This window comes from Lolium perenne, chromosome 6 (assembly GCF_019359855.2).
Source record: "Lolium perenne isolate Kyuss_39 chromosome 6, Kyuss_2.0, whole genome shotgun sequence".
NCBI classification, from domain to species: Eukaryota; Viridiplantae; Streptophyta; class Magnoliopsida; order Poales; family Poaceae; genus Lolium; species Lolium perenne.
The window spans coordinates 179,272,595-179,289,697 of NC_067249.2; the positions used below are offsets into that span (position 1 = coordinate 179,272,595).

General features: G+C 47.9%; 2 protein-coding genes across 10 annotated transcripts; one reads left to right on the forward strand and one right to left on the reverse strand.

The window, feature by feature from the left end:
• Positions 1-2,035: 2,035 nt before the first annotated feature.
• On the forward strand, positions 2,036-4,960 carry LOC127306800 (protein NONRESPONDING TO OXYLIPINS 2, mitochondrial). Of its 9 annotated transcripts, none has more exons than XR_007854872.2 (5): positions 2,037-2,282; positions 2,370-2,569; positions 4,016-4,041; positions 4,405-4,447; positions 4,663-4,960. XR_007854872.2 is itself a non-coding variant. In XM_051337511.2 (4 exons), exons 1-3 carry the CDS (start codon positions 2,164-2,166, stop codon positions 4,422-4,424), a joined length of 264 nt encoding a protein of 87 aa, XP_051193471.1. In that variant the 5' UTR covers positions 2,036-2,163; the 3' UTR covers positions 4,425-4,447; positions 4,663-4,960. The 9 variants fall into 9 exon arrangements, 5 of the variants coding, with proteins under 5 accessions (XP_051193471.1, XP_051193473.1, XP_051193468.1 ...); XR_007854873.2 differs by having other exon boundaries at positions 2,370-2,494; XM_051337511.2 differs by lacking the exon at positions 4,016-4,041 and having other exon boundaries at positions 2,036-2,282; positions 2,370-2,494.
• Positions 4,961-7,556: 2,596 nt separating this feature from the next.
• LOC127306799 (receptor-like serine/threonine-protein kinase SD1-8) lies at positions 7,557-10,798 on the reverse strand. The gene is made up of 6 exons (XM_051337507.2): positions 9,364-10,798; positions 8,951-9,288; positions 8,642-8,852; positions 8,301-8,538; positions 8,064-8,214; positions 7,557-7,982 (listed from the first exon to the last, which is right to left on the reverse strand). The coding sequence occupies exons 1-6, from the start codon at positions 10,676-10,678 to the stop codon at positions 7,692-7,694; spliced, it is 2,544 nt and encodes an 847-aa protein (XP_051193467.1). The 5' UTR covers positions 10,679-10,798; the 3' UTR covers positions 7,557-7,691.
• Between the last annotated feature and the right edge of the window lie 6,305 nt (positions 10,799-17,103).

Consider the following 17,103-nt stretch of genomic DNA (forward strand, 5'->3'; position numbering starts at 1 on the left):
AGTGTGAAATCAAATCAGTGCGCACTTCTAGGGGACCTGTCTATATTTTATTAAAATAAATCATTCTTATATCATATATATCTTATGCAAGTAAGTTGTGTACCGGTGTTGTCATCAAACACCAAAATGGAGCATTTCCTCCCTATGTGGCTTTTGGATGTTAAATGACAATATAATCATGGTCTTATTGTACGTGTGCTAAAGTGTCATAGGTTCATTCAATGAATTGCACAAGATGGTGATTGACTCAAAAGTGAAAAGATCGATGAAGCGCTTCGATATTTTTCCTTTTGTTTGAGTTGGAGGTAACTCGTACTATCAAAAGGGATGCTCAATGGAAGGTGCGAGTGAAATCAACACATACACAGAACATATATTGTATCCACTAAACCCTCCTATCTTTGGTTATAGAGTATCCTCAAAATTAGCTGTTACTTCCTAATCTAGTATGGAAGTTCCAGTGTCAACACCCAAAACTCCCGCCCTAAAGTTCGTACATTTTTTACTTTGAATTGTGCCCCCGTGGTGCAACTCTTGGTAACTGGCCTAAAATTTTTGCCGGAGATTTGGTCCGAAGGTTTAGAAGTACCGACCAGGACAAAACTTCCGCGAAGTAAGTTTGGTTCCAACGGCTATGTTTCGAGAAGACCTATAAAAGACCCCATTCTTCCTCTAGAGGACGCTGCGACTCCACTCTCTAGCATACCAATCATCATGCCCTTATAGAGTTTGGGGGGGAGACCTAGATCTACACTTTCACCAACGAAATTTGATTTCCCCCTTTATTTCATTTGTAACATGTTTCTCTTGGGTTCTTGAAACCCTAGACGGAAGAACTCTTCCTCGGAGTTCAATCATCATTGCGTAAAGCTTCTAGGTCGTGTTAGGAGTCTCCAATTGTGGTGTGGAGATTGCTACAATCTTGCTTGTAAAGGTTTCGGTCGTTGCCTTCAATACCATTGGGGTTATGTCTTTGTGAATCGTGTTACGTCTTTGTGGCGTGACCACAAGGAGAATAAGGTGAGCCTTTGTGATGTTGGTGGACTTTGTGTCGCCACACGTTTCCAACGAAGACGTACTTCCCTCAAAAGGAAGGAACACCGGGAATATATCCTCGTCTCCACCATTGTGGTTATATCTATCTTCACTTGTATTGGTAGTAGCACATCTAGGCAATATAATATACTTTGTTGTCAAAGCCATAAAATTGGAAAATAAAAGTGTTAGTCTCCTATTCGCCCCTCTAGTCGACCATATTGACCATTTTAATACTCGGTATTTCACTTGGTTAGGAAGTGGATGTACAACACAACCACCCAGGTTTAGGTTCAAGTCCCGAGGGACGCGTATTTGAGTTCTTATTATTTAAAAATACTCCAGGGGATCCTCTACCGTATTCCTTTCAAAAAAAACCGAATACATGGTATTTCTAGTTACACAAAATAACGGCTTCGACGGACCAAAAATCACTCTCTTTCGCTTCTAGAATTTGTCATTTTTATGCAGACCACATATAAAAATATTTTTGATGCAAATTTAATCATACATAACTAGACATGTATAATTACTGGTATATTTTCCAGAATTTTGAAACAAAGAAATAAATTATTGATTTTGGTAAAAAAAAACAAGGTCACTCGAGCTTGAGAGCCAAAACCACTTTTCGCACACCTTTTTACTACTCTCTCTAGATATACATCCATAGACAAGCAATATGAACTGAAGCGAGTACTAGAATTTTTAACTTCCAAAATTCTTACATTACAAAGTTTAAAAATTCCACAGTTTCAAGTTTTAGAAGCTTTTTTTTTGTAAATTTCAATTTTTGAATCAAAATTGCAAAAGTACCAAATAATAAAACTTCCTAAACATAAAAATTCTGAAAATCAAGCAGATTTTTTCAGAGTATATGATTTAAACTCCTCTCTTTTTTTCTAAAAAAAAATGAACAAATCATTTTCTTTCAGATTCCAGCCCTTCTCCCCAAGAAAAAAAACCCTGCCGTGTGGCACATTCCGCGGGATGCCGAACACAACCCGCAATCATGGGCCGAATGGCCCAACCGTGGAAATGAAAGCGCCCTGCCCTCCTCTTCCTGCCGCCGCCGCCGCATCTTCCACAACCGAGACCTAAACTCTCTCCGATCCCCACCAATCCTCTGAGATGGCCTCGACCTTCCGCGCCGCCGCCCGCGTGGCCTCCGCGGCCTGCCGCTCGGCGGCGTCCCGCTCCATCCCCTCCGTCGGCCGCTCGGCCGCACGGCGCGCCCCGTGCATCTCCAGGTAAACAAACGGCAACCCAACCTGTTCCCCCTATCCAAATCCAAGAAACACCGGATCTGTGACGCGGACGGGTTTCGTCGCCTGCAGGTTGCCGGTGGAGCTTGGGTGCGTCGCGGGGATGTCGCTGCTGCCGCTGCACAGCGCGGTGGCCGCGGCGAGGCTGACCTCGCGGCTCAGCACGGCGTCCCGGAGCTGCTGCGCGCTCTCTCAGGGTATCCTCTGTCGCACCTATCCCGGACTTTAACGTCCTACGATCGATGATGCTCTTGTCTGTCTTTTCCATTTGGGTGAGAACTGTGCCCGTGCATACTTGTACTTTTGCATTATTTGCGCGTGACTAGCTTAGCTGATTGCTTAGCTTGCTCAACAATCTGATGCTGCTTGTTTGATATGTGCCTCCGTTTGGTTATATCCCTGTTGATTTTGCATCTACATAGTTTTTGTGCCAAATAGGTTTGCCATCCACTTGTTTGTAGATTTGAGTGTTGATCTATTTTGAGGGGAAATGTTCCGCTCGTTGTAGATGGTTTGACTAACGAGTATGGAGGATTAGAGATGTCCCTGTAGATAAACTCTATTTGTTCAGAATAAATGTGTGTACCTTAGGCCTAGTTTGGCAACGAAGTTTTTGTAAAACCGAAGTATTTGAAAACCACAGTAGTTTTGACCGTGGTACTGCTGCTTTGATATATCGAAGTATTTTGAAGTATCGAGAATACTTCGCCCCGTTTGGCTAGTGTTCATACTTCATAAGGCTGCCTCCGCGACAGGGCATGGGCTTCGCACGCGCTGCCGCTCTCTGCAAAGCTCACTTCAAACATTTTCCTCGACATTATTTTGTCTGAAGCTAAGCATGAATTTCTTGCACGTTCATGTTTAAAGCCCCTCATTGGAGTTCTGCATTTAATGGAAATCCGTGATGAGCTTCCTGATGGAGACGAACTGGTTGAACATCTGGTTGGAGATGGGGTTGTAGGGGTTCTTTGTCTTGTCGTTCTTGAAGATGGTGAGCCCCTCGTCGTCGGCGCCGCATAGCACCTCCATCGGCTGGCTGCTGAACTGCTGTTAGATGACGTTAACGGCTAACCATGATCTCATAGGCGGTGTGTCTCCTTTGTCTGCGGCTTGTACACGACGTCGGCGGCGAGGGACAGCACGGTCTCCTCCTTGCGATGTGATGAGGACACGCCGGAGCGGTGCATGCGCTTGCCGGGCAGGTCGGTACACAGCCTCACGCTCCTTGCGCGACTTGGTGGGCCCCTCACAGTGCTTGGCCTGGACGACGCCTATAGAGAAGACATGGCGCTGGAGGCTTGCGAGACCAAGTGATGCTGGCCGCGTCGTTTTTCTACAATCTCCGTTTCAGAAAAAAGAGGCCCCTTGCTGTTTTTTCAATACTTTGAAAATACTACAGTTCGAGGAATACTGCAGTACTAATACCACAATTTTTAGTCACTGCTAAACACATCAAAGTATTGAAAACTATGGTAATTCTAAATTACTGTGGTATTCTGAAAATACTTCAAAAATACATTGCTATCAAACACAGCCTTAATCTTTGTTTGTGTCTTGCTAACAAATACTCCATAACACTCGTTTACCTAGACTCCCAGAGGGAGTAAAAAACACTCCTCTTTTCCATGCTATAACAATTACAGATTCACTTGTTTGACATTTGTCTTTGTTAGTTTTATGTATTGAGGTCAATTGAGTAAGACATTTGGTTTCTGCAGGCACATGACTTGCTAGTTCACGAAAGGTATTGTACTGGGGGCTTGCTGTTTTGCTTCACAATCATCAAGCATGAGTGCCTAAACATGTCAAATTTGGATCTGAAGATTAGTGTTATCTTATTTACTTAGAATCATTAGTTGTGTTTGTTGAAGAACAATTTGATGGATAAAATACACCATTTTCCGTTATTATAGGCAGTTGTTGATCCTTTATGAAACCTACCTATCTGAGAAATATATGCAATATTATTTATTCAGTAATCCTATACTGTCCCCTATTTGCATTCTGAGACACTTCGCATTTTCTCTTGAAATTCTATTTAACAAAATGGATTTCTTAAGTCTGGCTGCCAGTGTAGTTTACAATATTGCCATTCTTCTTTTCTCAGATGAAAATGATGATACGTGAAACATTTACGCAAATGTCTTAAGGTGGGTGCTTGGCTATTGTGGATATGCTGCACACGTATTACTCCGAGATCTGTCTTAGTCATAGTTCTTTATGTCTTAGGCAGTCAAATTTTGTAAAGTTACCTTTTCTAATCAGGACTAGTGTTAGCGTTGTATGCATCCCTGTTTAATTTGAAGAATGAATGTTCTGTTGAGGTGTTCACTCTTCTGATGTATGCTTTATTTGTTTTATATAGAGATGGGTCTATCTGGTCCAAGGTGATAAAACTCTGGAAGACCTGCTCATGTCGTGCAATCAGATTGATAAATTTTTGTAGAGTAGTGAACTAAATGAACTTCTGTGGTAATTCATTTTATGCCACCTACAATCATGGTTCTATTGGCCCTTTCCAAGTTCTGAGATGTCTTAATCTTTCTTGATATAAACATGCAAGGATGCATTGCAAAGTTATGGCTGTGTTTGTTAACAACAGTTCTGAATGCCCTTTGTATGATTGATGGGAAACGAGTTTAATAATGTGGTATTGCCTGGTATGCTGATATTTTATATGCTAGCTGCATCATACATGTTACCACTGATTCTGAGATCTTCGTTTCGAAATTTCATTTGCAAGGTTTCCGTGAATTTACTTAAGTTTGATGGTTTAAATCTGTAGTGGGTACCTGTCACTTGGAAAAGCCCGATTTGAACCTGAGTGCATGTGAACCCTAGTTGGAAATGCATTTTCCAAATGTTAAAAAATTCTAAAATAAAAATATCCGGGTACGTACGCATGTTCCATGTGTGCGTAGAAAGTTTTCGCGGATAAACCACTTTTTTGTTTCAGAATCTAAAAAGGACAAAATACGTCACATATATACTGCTATATAGTCCTGCAAAATTTCACTTTTTTGCCGAGACAAAATAAAAGTTTTTTTCGTCACGAAACTCATGTCCAAAACACATATTTGAGATCATCTGGGAAATCATTTTGTGTTTCGATTTTTAAAACATGTTTTGAGATCACAAACGGAACTTTTTCAAAAAGTGGGTTCACATGCCCCCATGTTCCATATATGCACTCTCGCTTTATATATTGTTGATCTTGTATTTTGTTGACCAGATTATATAGTAGGCGGTTTTAGCTATCAAATCATTCCTTGATAGCCAAAACATAGCGAGAGTAAATTCTTGCTCTCCAATTCAGGGTCACTCTGGATACGATTTGAATTGTGAAGACGAGATGTAGGTTCAGAGAATGATAGAGCAGTGTGAAAGATGGTGGACAAATCGTGTTGTCACCACTGCCACATCCGTGCTGCAAATGTGGGGCCGTGGTGTTCGGGATGACCCGAATATGGCTAGGTTTGTGTGGCCTGGATGGCATACGGCGTCCTCGCGTGTCCGCCTGCTCGCCTCCCAGGCCCATCTATTGGTGTGTGGGGGGGGGGGGGGGGGGGGGGCGTCCTATTAAATGTGGACTGTGAGGGATATGTCCCTGTCCAGTCCACTTCATCACTACACTCCACAACTCCCCATGCACGTGCAACCGCCGCCATGGCCCCGAAGAGGGCTTTTGCTCATGGCGCCAACGATGGCGAGACCAGCAGCCGCCGTCCTCCGTTGGCGTTCTCTACATCGGAGAGGCCGCCTACGTCGGCGCTGCATTGGCGCGCCGCGCCGCTGGTGCCGAAGCCGGAGGACGACGACGACCTGGACATGCGCGCGCTCTGGTGCTGTCCGCGGCGGAGGAGGAGGCCAAGTGGCTGCATCTCGCGGCGGTCATCCGCACCATCGCGATGGAGGAGGCCCGGCAGGCGGTCGAGGACGTCGAGGCCTGGGCGTTGCTCGACCAGGCCCACCGGGAGGAGGAAGCGAGGCGGCGGCGCGAGGAAAGGCGCCAGGCTGGCGGAGCAGGAGAGGCACCAGGAGGCCAGACGCCTCGCGTGGCAGGACTCCGCCTCAGGGAGGAGGCGGAGTTGCGGGCTGCTGCGGCGGAGCTGCGGGCGGCTCCGGACCCCCACTCGGCCTGGGAAGAGGCCTAGTGGTCGTTGTGGCTAGAGTCCCCGGTGCGGTCGAGCCACAACAGCGATCGCCGCCTGGGGATGTCGTCGACGCCCACGGTGACGAGGCCCACAGGGACTAGGCGGCGCACCGGCGGCCACCTCGTCCTCCTCAAACCCTAGGATACGGTTATATTTTTTTTTAAGTTTAAAACCCATATAGAGGGTTTTCTTTTGTAGTTTAAATTTGCCCAAAATATGGCATATGTATAAATTTGCCCAAAATAGGGCATATGTTTAATGAAATATGGTTTAGGTTTAATTGTTTTTGTTTTTTCTTTGTATTTTACTTTTGGGGTGTGTTCGCGTTGGGTGCAATGTGCAACCCAAACGAACCGACAGCCAGGTTCGCGTGTCTACCTCGCGGCGACCCAAACGGTAGGGCCGTGTGACATAGCCAAATGCTGCACAACATGGTGCATAGCACGGCGCTGCGACAACGCAGTGCTGTAGTCTGACATAGCCGGATGCTGCACAACACAGCGACAACGGAGTGCTGTAGCCTGACATAGCCGGATGCTGCACACCACGCTGTGACAGCGGAGTGCTGTAGCCTGACATAGCCTGATGCTGCACACCACGCTGTGACAGCGGAGTGCTATACCCTGCAATGGTGGCACTGGAAGGCAGTGCCTCAGATCGGGACTGAAGGTGGAAGGTTCTCTTGGCCTTTTAGGGAGCGGCCTTCCAGGGGGTGGGCGCCTGACCGGCGAAGTGGTCATTGGTAGATGGTGCCAATTGCTCAGTTCGCCATAGCTTCTGTGTGCTGGCGACCTGGCGTTGTTGTGCCGTAGTGGTGATCCGGGACAGCCGGACTTGAATATTTGTGTCTCGTACTCGTAGATAATGCGTAGTCTGGTACCTGCAGTCAAGTTCTTTATCTCGAAACTGCGAGGGAATCAGGGCTGAACCTTAGGCTCTGCATACAATGCATATGTACCTTCCCTATCAGGAATTGTTTGTCATGTTGGATAACAAACTATGAAGATAGATTAGCCAGAATCGCGCAGAAGCATACATTTGCGTGTATGTGAGCGTCTGCGTTGTACTGTGTTTCTAAAAAAAAAAAAAAAAACAAAACGCCAGGTTAAGTTTCAGGAGCAGATTTGCTTAGCATATGAGCCAGTAATTAGACGAGTAGCTGTATACTTTTTGCAGCTCCCAGACCGTGGTTAAAGAAAAAAACAGAAGTATTCTACTGTACATACTGTTCCAACCCAAACTACCTAGTATCTGTTGCAGTTACGGTGAACTCGCTTTGAGTTCGAGATGATCCTGTGTCGGACGTGTTCCTCCCGGCGTTCACTCCAGGCTCATTTGGCTCTGGCAAGGTGGTATTCTCACTAGCAAGCATCATGACGACTGTAGACATCACCGGCCTGTTCCTAGGCTGAATGTCAACACACATGAGAGCAACCTGTATGCATCGCCGCACCTGACCGTGATCACAGCTGCTGCCCATCGCCTCATCCAGAAGTTCCGAGCTCCTGCCTTCCTTCCACAGCATCCACGCCTGAAAAATGATCAAAGTGATTGTACATCAGTACCAAAATTGATGAAACATCGACCAGCAGTTGATAATGCTGGTACTTACATAGCCGCAAAGGTTTAGACCAAGGTCTGCATGGTAGAAGCCTCGAATCTTCTTGCCACTGACGATCTCAAGCACCATGACGCCGAAGCTGTAGATGTCGGATTTTATGGAGAACACGCCTTCCATGGCGTACTCTGGAGACATGTAGCCGCTGTTGAAAAGACCACCACCTCACAAGTCAGTATATGACAGCCCAACTACAAATACAGGATGAGGATTTCAGAAGATAATACTCACTATGTCCCGATGACCTTCAGGGTGTACGCAGTGGTCTCATCACCTCCGAACATCCTTGCGATGCCGAAGTCCGATATCTTGGGGACCATGTTTCTGTCCAGTAACACGTTGCTTGCCTTCATATCCCTGTGGATGATCTTGAACCTCGAATCCTCGTGGAGATAGAGCAGGCCCCGTGCGATCCCTAGAATGATCTCGAAGCGTTTGTTCCATTCTAGCAATTTGCGCTTTTCTGCATCTGCATAAGACATCCAGCCACATAAATTTACTCTGTGAGTGTGTACATTTTATCGATCAAAGTAGTAGCTACGAGTTTTCTACCCTGTAACAAATGAACTGACCAAATATGAAGGTATCCAGGCTGTTGTTGGGCATGAACTCGTACACCAGCAACCTCTCATCGCCGTCGATGCAGCAGCCGAGCAGCCTCACGAGGTTCTTGTGCTGAAGCTTGGCGATCAGTTTCACCTCGTTCTTGAATTCCTCAACTCCCTGTGATGATTTCGTAGACAGCCTCTTCACAGCTACTTCTTGCCCATCCTCCAGCCTTCCCTGTTCATTAGTATCATTTTGCAAGCACAAAATTACATTACATGCAGAGTAATGCAGTGGCAGAAGTTATCCTAGTTTCACTTTGATCTTTATCTTACCAAATAAACAGGGCCAAATCCACCTTCTCCTAGCTTGCTCTCCGCTGCGAAGCTGTCGGTGGAGGCTAGAATCACCGCTAGATCGAGCAATGGAAGGTCGATGTCGTCTTCACCACTCATCTTGTTCTGATAGAGCCGTTGTTCCCGTGCTGGGCTCAAATCAGTGTGCTTCCTGACCCTGAATGGAAGCACGTTGTCCCGACTGCCTGGAGCCTGAGCCTGACCCTTCTTCCTCGTCGCCCTGTTTCTCCAGAAACAGAAGCAGCCAACGGCTCCCAGAAGAAGCACGCCAGAAATAGTCGCAGCGACGGCGATCACTATGGGGCGTCGGCGTTTGCCTGAAACAAGTTAAACTTCAAACTTTGTAATTCAGTTCGTGGTACCAAAAAAGATGAGGCAGATTAAGTTCTAACCTGATTGGACCTTGATCATGGCATCAACCTCTGACTGCGCGAGCCGGATGTACACATCCTGCACGACCACCGGATACTGCCTCATGTCGAGCAGGTCGACCGCCCAGATGACGCAGCCGCGGCTGACGCCCCCGCTAACGTTCGCGGCGGCGTACGCTCTGCAGCTGCAGTTCGCCAGGCACGCCTGCCGGCACTCGTCCAGCGTCATGTCGGCGTGCACAGTCGCGCCAGTCGTCTCCGGCAGCTTCATATTGTTCACCGGCCAGAACCCGTCGCCGTGGCCGCAGCTCAGGTTGGTCCGCCTGACGCAGCCAGCAGACCCGTCCCTGAAACTCCACTGCCGCGGCGACCGGGGCTGGAACCCCGGCAGGCACCGACACTCCGGCGTCTGGGCGGTGTCGCAGTGCCCGAAGCCGAAGGCCCCGCACTTGGCGTAGCTGTCGCACGGGTCCGTCGGGTGGTACCAGAAGCTGTTCCACGCGCCGTCGCCGCCCCACACGTACCGCTGCAGCAGCCCCGCCGCGCCGTCCACCACGAACCGCGACAGCAGCGGCGACGAGGCGGCGATGTAGTAGGCGCAGTAGGTCTCGTCGGGGTTCGACACCACGGTGAAGGTGTAGTCCCAGTTCTTGAGATGGTCCGGCACGCCGGTGAGCCCCACGCCGTTCCACGGCCCGCTCGCGTAGATCTTGGCCGCGCCACGGAAGAGGAAGAACTCGGGCAGCCCGGCCGGGAGCAGCTTGAACGTGTAGGGCCCCGGCGACGGGTCGCTCGGGCTGCTCCACGACGTGATGTTCCTGTCGATGCCGGTCCTGCGGTCCACTCCGATCTTCATGCCGGGGAGCTGCGTGTCCGTCGGGTAGTCGAAGCTCTGCCACGCCACGCTCTCCGGCGAGCCGCTCCCGTCGTGGCTCACCACGAGGTTGCCGCTGTCGAGAAGCCGAGCGGTGGCGCTGCTTGTTATGTCCCTGGTGGGCGCGGCGGAGGACCAAACGGTGGTGTTCTGGCTGTCAACGATCACGAGGCGGCCGTCGGTGGAGAGCTTGAGGACGCCGGGGGATCTGACGACAGGGTCCTGGCGGTTGGCGACCCACACGATGGTCTGCACTGGGATGCTCGCGTACCAAATGCCGATGTAGGTTCTGCCGTCGGAGCTGCCGGGCGGGGTGAAGAAGCCCAGCCTGAACACGCCACGGGCCGAGACGAGCGTCTGGTTGCCGGTGATGGACGCGGTCAGGTCGATGGTGTCGGTAGCGATCGAGATGGAGACGAAGGTGGTCGTGACAAGGAGGAGAGTGCGCGCATACGCCCTCATCCTCTCTTCTCCTCTGATGAACTCTGTGGAACTCAGGACATGGCTTGGTGACTGGAAACCAATTGCAAGAGCAGGCTTGAATGGGAGTACAGTACTAAATTACGAACTCGCAACCTTCAAATCAGTGTGACAGCTTGAAACAGCAGTGGAAACAAGTAAGAGCAATTAAATTAAAGTCCTATTCAGCTGGCTATAAGGATTAAAATAATATATTGTTGGCTAGTTGGAGAAGAGAGAATGAGAGAGAAGAGAAGTGGGTTCTTATGTAAGAGCCAACTCTAGCACGTGCAGACGTGTTCCTAGACACTATGTGAGAGTGAATGGTAGATCACTAATAAAGTAGTAGTATAATTTTATATCTCACTATTGTACATATTGGTTTTAAAATGACTATAGATGACATAGCATTTGGCTTATAGCCAACAGTTGACTTTACTATTGAACTTGCTCTAATGCTACTCCGCCGCAAAAAAGACAAATAAGTTAAGTTATGTTGTTATACTCCATGTTTGTGGAGTAGCAGAAAATGTGGGCAGGTCAATGTCTCGCGTCCCGGAACTTCCGTTTTCACGCGAGCCAGTCAACCGGACAGGACTACATGGGGGCATTTTAGAAGAGGATTAATAATCGTGACTTTGTACAATTTTGGTATCGGATCTAGGCCTAATCGGATCCAAAAGTTCCGGCGCAGATGGAATGGACGTGTTTGGTAGGCTGCATGCTCCTTGGTTCGCATTGACTCAATTTTTTTCGTTTCGTTTGGTTTCCTGGTCGATGCCGCGTTGTTGCAGGAACCGGTTCCCAAATCACCCTCGGGCCAGGCTGAGGAACGTCCGGTTCGGCCGTTTCTAGTGAGCCACCCCCGTTTCGTAGAAGTGGAGAACGCGGCGTTCTCGCAGAGCCACCGCGGGAGATGGCGGGAGCTCGCGCGGGACGGCGAAATCTCGACGCCATGAATTCAGTCACCGCAATTGAATTTTCGCCACCGTACATAGGAGCCGCTCTCTCACCGGTAAATCCAAATCCCCCATTTCCCCCCATTTCGAGCTCATCCAGCATCCCCGATCTAGCGACATGATCGGCTCTACCTCACCCGCACGGTCGGCGAGGCTTGCGGCGGCGACGACGGCTGTGGCGGCGGCTAGTGGCCGCGGAGGATGGTAGTCTTCTTCGTGTGCGTCGATGACTTCAGTTGTGGTAAGCTTCTGCAAATCCTAGCCTTAGATCTAGATCTTATGGGTGGGGTCTGAACGAATCCATTGTAGGACATTCCTTCGTCGTCGGTGGAGGTTGTGGAGGTTTTCCAGGTTCCATCTGACTCTACGAGGGACGGTGGTGCTGCCAGCATCTTCCACTGGGACGGTGGTGCTGGCTGCATTTCCGCCAGGGTCCCCTGCTTCCCCTACCTCGGTGCTGCGTGTGGCTCCTTTAACTGTAAGACCGATCTTACCTATCTCGTTGTTCTTTGATGTCGTACTGGTAGTTCATAGATCTGCTAGTGCTTAAGGATTTCCATTTGGTAGTTCATTGATCTGGTAGTGCTTAAGGATTTCCATTTGGTACTTCATTGATCTGGTAGTGTTTATCATGTAGGCGATCATACCTTTGGGCTCCCCTGATCTATCTGCGGCAAGTGTGAATGCTCAGCATCTATGATAGCAAGCAAACCAGCCATGTTTTGGAAACCTGAGCTATCAGAGTTTGTGCTGAACCGGTTGGTTCAGCTCGTCCGTAGCGGCGTCTGCTTCAACATGGGATTCAAGGAGGAGCAGATGAAGAAGGTAGCCGCGGATGTTCTTGCATTCACCGACGTACATGTCACCACTCTTCAGCTGTACAACCACATCAGAAACTGGAGGACGAAGTGGAGCGTCATCACGAAGATGAAATCCGATCGCATTCTGGACTGGAGCGAAGCTGGTTGTTGCTTCTACGGCGGTGATGAAGGGGCGGCGGACGAGTACAACCAGGTACGAAGCCTCATTGAGCTCCTGCATAGATCTGAAAGTATATACATGTCAATGTCGTCCGCACTAACAGGTGTTCCTTCTCGATTGCAGCGGTACCCAAAGAACCGTCAATACGTCGGCACCCCGATCATCAACTACGCTTAGATGAAGACGATCTTCACTCCCCGGTTCGTCTGCAAGGCGCAGCTCTTCCAGCCTAACTTGCTGGTCAGGGCTATCGACTTCACTACAGACAATGAAGCCGAGTATGCAGCCTACCGTAAGCTGCAGCCACCGGAGAGGAGGAGCTGGCTTAGGACCTGGTTCCGCAACCGGTTTCCTGCTTAGTGCTTCTGCTTCCTTCTCATGATCTCCTGATTTTGGGAAGTGATCTTGTGTCCCTCCATTAGCTAGGACTTGCTACAACCTGATCCCCGGTTTGTAATGATGAACTTGTTCGAGGTGGTATATACTAACCCCTCGTGACGAACCTCTGATGCATCACGAAGTAGTTGCTTCGTTCGTGATGCATCACCCACAAAGTACTAGTTGTTGTGTATTACCGGCATCTTTTATGATGAACTGAATCTCATGTGTGCTGTTATTCAGTATTGGGTAACCTCACCACTCAAAGTGAAGAGGTTACCACAACACTGAGCTATCTGCAACCAAACAGGCTGTGGGTTGCACGACCTGGGAAGAATGGGCTGGAAACGGGCAACCAAACGATGGGGCTTGGGTTCCTTCTCCGGCGCGCAAAAGGGCTCACATGCTACCAGACGACCGGCCGAAAGTGGCCCATGGCCCGTTCGGAACGTGCAATGCCCCCCATCTCGCTGGCGCATGCATGCAGGAAATCGGCCCAGGCAACCAAATGCGCCCAATGCTACTTGCAAGTATCTTAGGGCATGTACAATGGTAGAAAAGGCATGCCTTCCCTTGTGCCGCCACATCATCTAGTTATGACAATAGATATAAGTCGTACAATGTGTTATCTCTTAGGGCATATGCAATGGTTGATAAGACTGTCTTATCTTAATCATGCCACGTAATATAGATATAACAATAAAACATGATGTACAATGGGTTGTTTTTTAGTTTTATCTTTAGTAACAAGACATCCTAAATTTATGGTGAGAAAGGATTGTGCTAAGAGATGATCTCTTAGCTAAGAGAAGGCGAAGTCTTTTTTTATCGTTCTCTTTCGTCCACCTCAGCGTTTATCCTACGTGGCACTGCTAAGATATCACCATTGTACATGCCCTTATAGCCTTCCCTAGCAATTAATGGTAATCAATTAAAATTGGTAGGAAATTATGTTGCTAAAGGAAGACATGTCGTACGATGGAGAAAATGCCTTCCCTTATTTTCTAAGAGATGATCTCTTAGCTAAGGGAAGACAACCTTCTCTCCCTTTAATCTCTCTCCTCCAACTAAGTAAAAATCCGACGTGGCACCTCCAAGGGAAGGCTGGCGTCGCCGATGTAAACAAAAATCGCGTGATTGGATGCTCAACGGAGTCCTTGTTGTGGCCAATTTGAGTCTTAAATCACTCCAGACCCTATAAATACACCGGAATCGGAAGTTTTCCAGGTCAGGTTGCAGCGGAGCGAAAACCAAGAACGCCGTGCGTATGAGAGCTCGACGTGGGATGGTGGTAGAAGGAAAAATTCCACGTCAAAGCTGGGACCACCCTCCCTCTTTCGGTCACCTCCTCCATTATCCCCTACCAAAAATCCCCATTTTCCCCCTTTCGACAACAACAACGAGGACGCAGATCTACCCCCGGTTGATTTGTCATACTCCCGCAATGTAAAATCATTGTCCCTGGAGTCGGAGCTCATCTTCTTGGTATCCGACGTGGAAGGAAGATGTTGACCTTCTTCTTCTCCACCTCCGGCTCGTGAGCGCCATCTGCCATGACGGAGGTAAACCACACTCTCCTACTCTATTGTCATAGCTCGATTTAGGTAGACGTATTTACTGTAAAATTTGTCAGTTACTCATGTTAGATCCCTTTGACTCGGTCATCTAGAACGATCTCATTCATCAGAGAACAACATTCATCGTTCCATTTAGGCACGGATCATGCTGCTACAGAAGAGAGCAGTCAGACGATGCCTTTCCTCTTCTCACCTACAATACTATGTTACCAGGATATCATGAGAGGATAGCAAATATAAACTACATATACAAGTGCAACGATGTAGATGCTATCAAATGCTTCGGATGAGAAGAGCCCCTTTCTATGCACATGTGAAAACGTTCAGAAAGAGAGGACTGCTCCAAGAAAGCATCCACACCTCTTTGGAAGAGCAAGTCTCCATAATTTCTTCATGTATTGGATCATAACTAGATGTTTAGACTGATCCATAGCACATTCATGAGATCAATGGAGATTGTTTCACGCTACTTGAAGCAGGTTATATTTAAAGTTAGAGAGCTTAGATGAGAAATGATTAAGCCACCATTTGGTAGCAAACCTCCTAGGATCAAGAACAACTACGGATGATGGCCATATTTCAAGTTGAGCACTAATATGTACTTTCATTTCATCAAACGAGTATTATGGTTGAAACATGACTCTCTATTAATTACTTGACATGATTGTATTGGGGTTGTCGATGGTACTTGTGTCACATCTCAGGTGCCGACAGAACATTCTCTAGCATTCAGGGGAATGAAGCAACTACACCAACCAAAATGTGCTTATTGTTGTGGATATTGATTTGAGGTTCACATATGTGCTACCTGGTTGGGAAGAATTTGTTCATGATGCCAGCATTCTTGCTGGCAACTTGTCTATGCCCGATGGGTTGAAAATCCTGCATGGTAAGTTGTAACATCCCAAATTTCAATAAAAGAAAGTTAGAATAATTCCAGAGAGCAAAATTTCAAACCAACCAAAACTTTTCAAATTGCATATAGTGCCATGCATAGGACTTGTGCAATTGATTGATATGCCATGATGATTGTGATTAGGTGTATAAGCTAAACCCTAAAACCCTAATGTGATCATGAGAAGATCACCAACCAAATAAATCAAAAAGAGAAGGAAAATCAAATAAATGAAAAACCCTAAAAACCCTCACATATGCTCTATGGCATTTTTATAAATTTTGACCCTAGACCAATTTGGTCTTCACCATTAGTTGAATAATGTTACTAAACACTTATTACAACTTTTGTAATCAAAGAATCACAATTCAAATAAATTTCAAATGCAAAACTTGCTCACATATGATAATGGTCAAATCTGCCAATTATAGTCTGATCACTACTTTGAGCCATTGCAATTCAATTTTCTCAAACCAAACCTTGCTAACTCTTTGCACCACATCCAAGTCAACATCAAGGTGAACACTTTTTGTAAAGATCACCATGCCAAATTCTTTTTGATCATTAGCTATGCTCATCCAAAGTTGCAACTTTTTATTAAGTTCAACAATCTCCCACTTATCAATTTTTGCAAAACTTTGAATTCAACAATTCCACCACCACCTCTCATCATCTCTGGTCATTTAGAACTCAACCAAACACACACAATTCAAATTGGTCAACCATTTGAATTCAATCAAATTTAGGCAAAATTCACAAATTGCAACTATGGACTATTTGACACTATTTGAAATAGTGATCTACCTAGCTCTAATCTACCCCAAATCTATTCTACATGGTCCCCTGGTCCCCTCTCACTCTTAATGTGCATAGTAACCCTAAGAGGGAGGGCACACATGGCATAGCCATGGCCATGCCGGCCATGGGCACGTGCATGCCCCTCCCCTCTCTCCCTTCTTCCTCAGCCACGGCCACCGTGCCCAAACGACGCCACCTCATCTCCTAGCACCGCCTAGCATCGCCACGGTCGAGGAGGAGCTCGACACTGGCCAGACCAGCTCGCGCCCATGGCGGCCAGTATGCCGCTCATGTCGCGCGTGGCGCGCCACAGACGCGCCCTGGACACGCGCCGCGCCACCACCTCGAGCACGCCCTGGCCCCTCCCTCGATAGGTTGAGCACCGCCATGACACCTCAGCCGCGCCAGACACGCTCGGAACCCAGACCCATGACCGCCGGCGCCGGAGACGACGACCTGTTCCCGTAAACGCCGCGGCAGACATGGAAGCAACGCGACCAATCCAAAATGAACCATAGAATGTTCCCTCTCATCTCATGATCTTCTATATCTTCAGATGGCCCCTCCCAATCGCACCAACGACGCGATGATGCAACTGCTGCAAACCTTGCTTGCCGACAGGGAGACCGAAAGAGCTGAACGCCAAGCCAACATCGCCGCCTTGCAGAACATTGCCAATCAAGGCCCTGGAAATCATGACCACCCCGGATCCAAGCTCAAGAACTTCCAGAACACCAATCCCCCGGTGTTTAGCAAGACCGAGGAACCCCTCGACGCCGACGACTGGCTCCAGACTGTGGAGAACAACTTGGAAGTAGCCGGAGTGGAAGCCAACGAGAA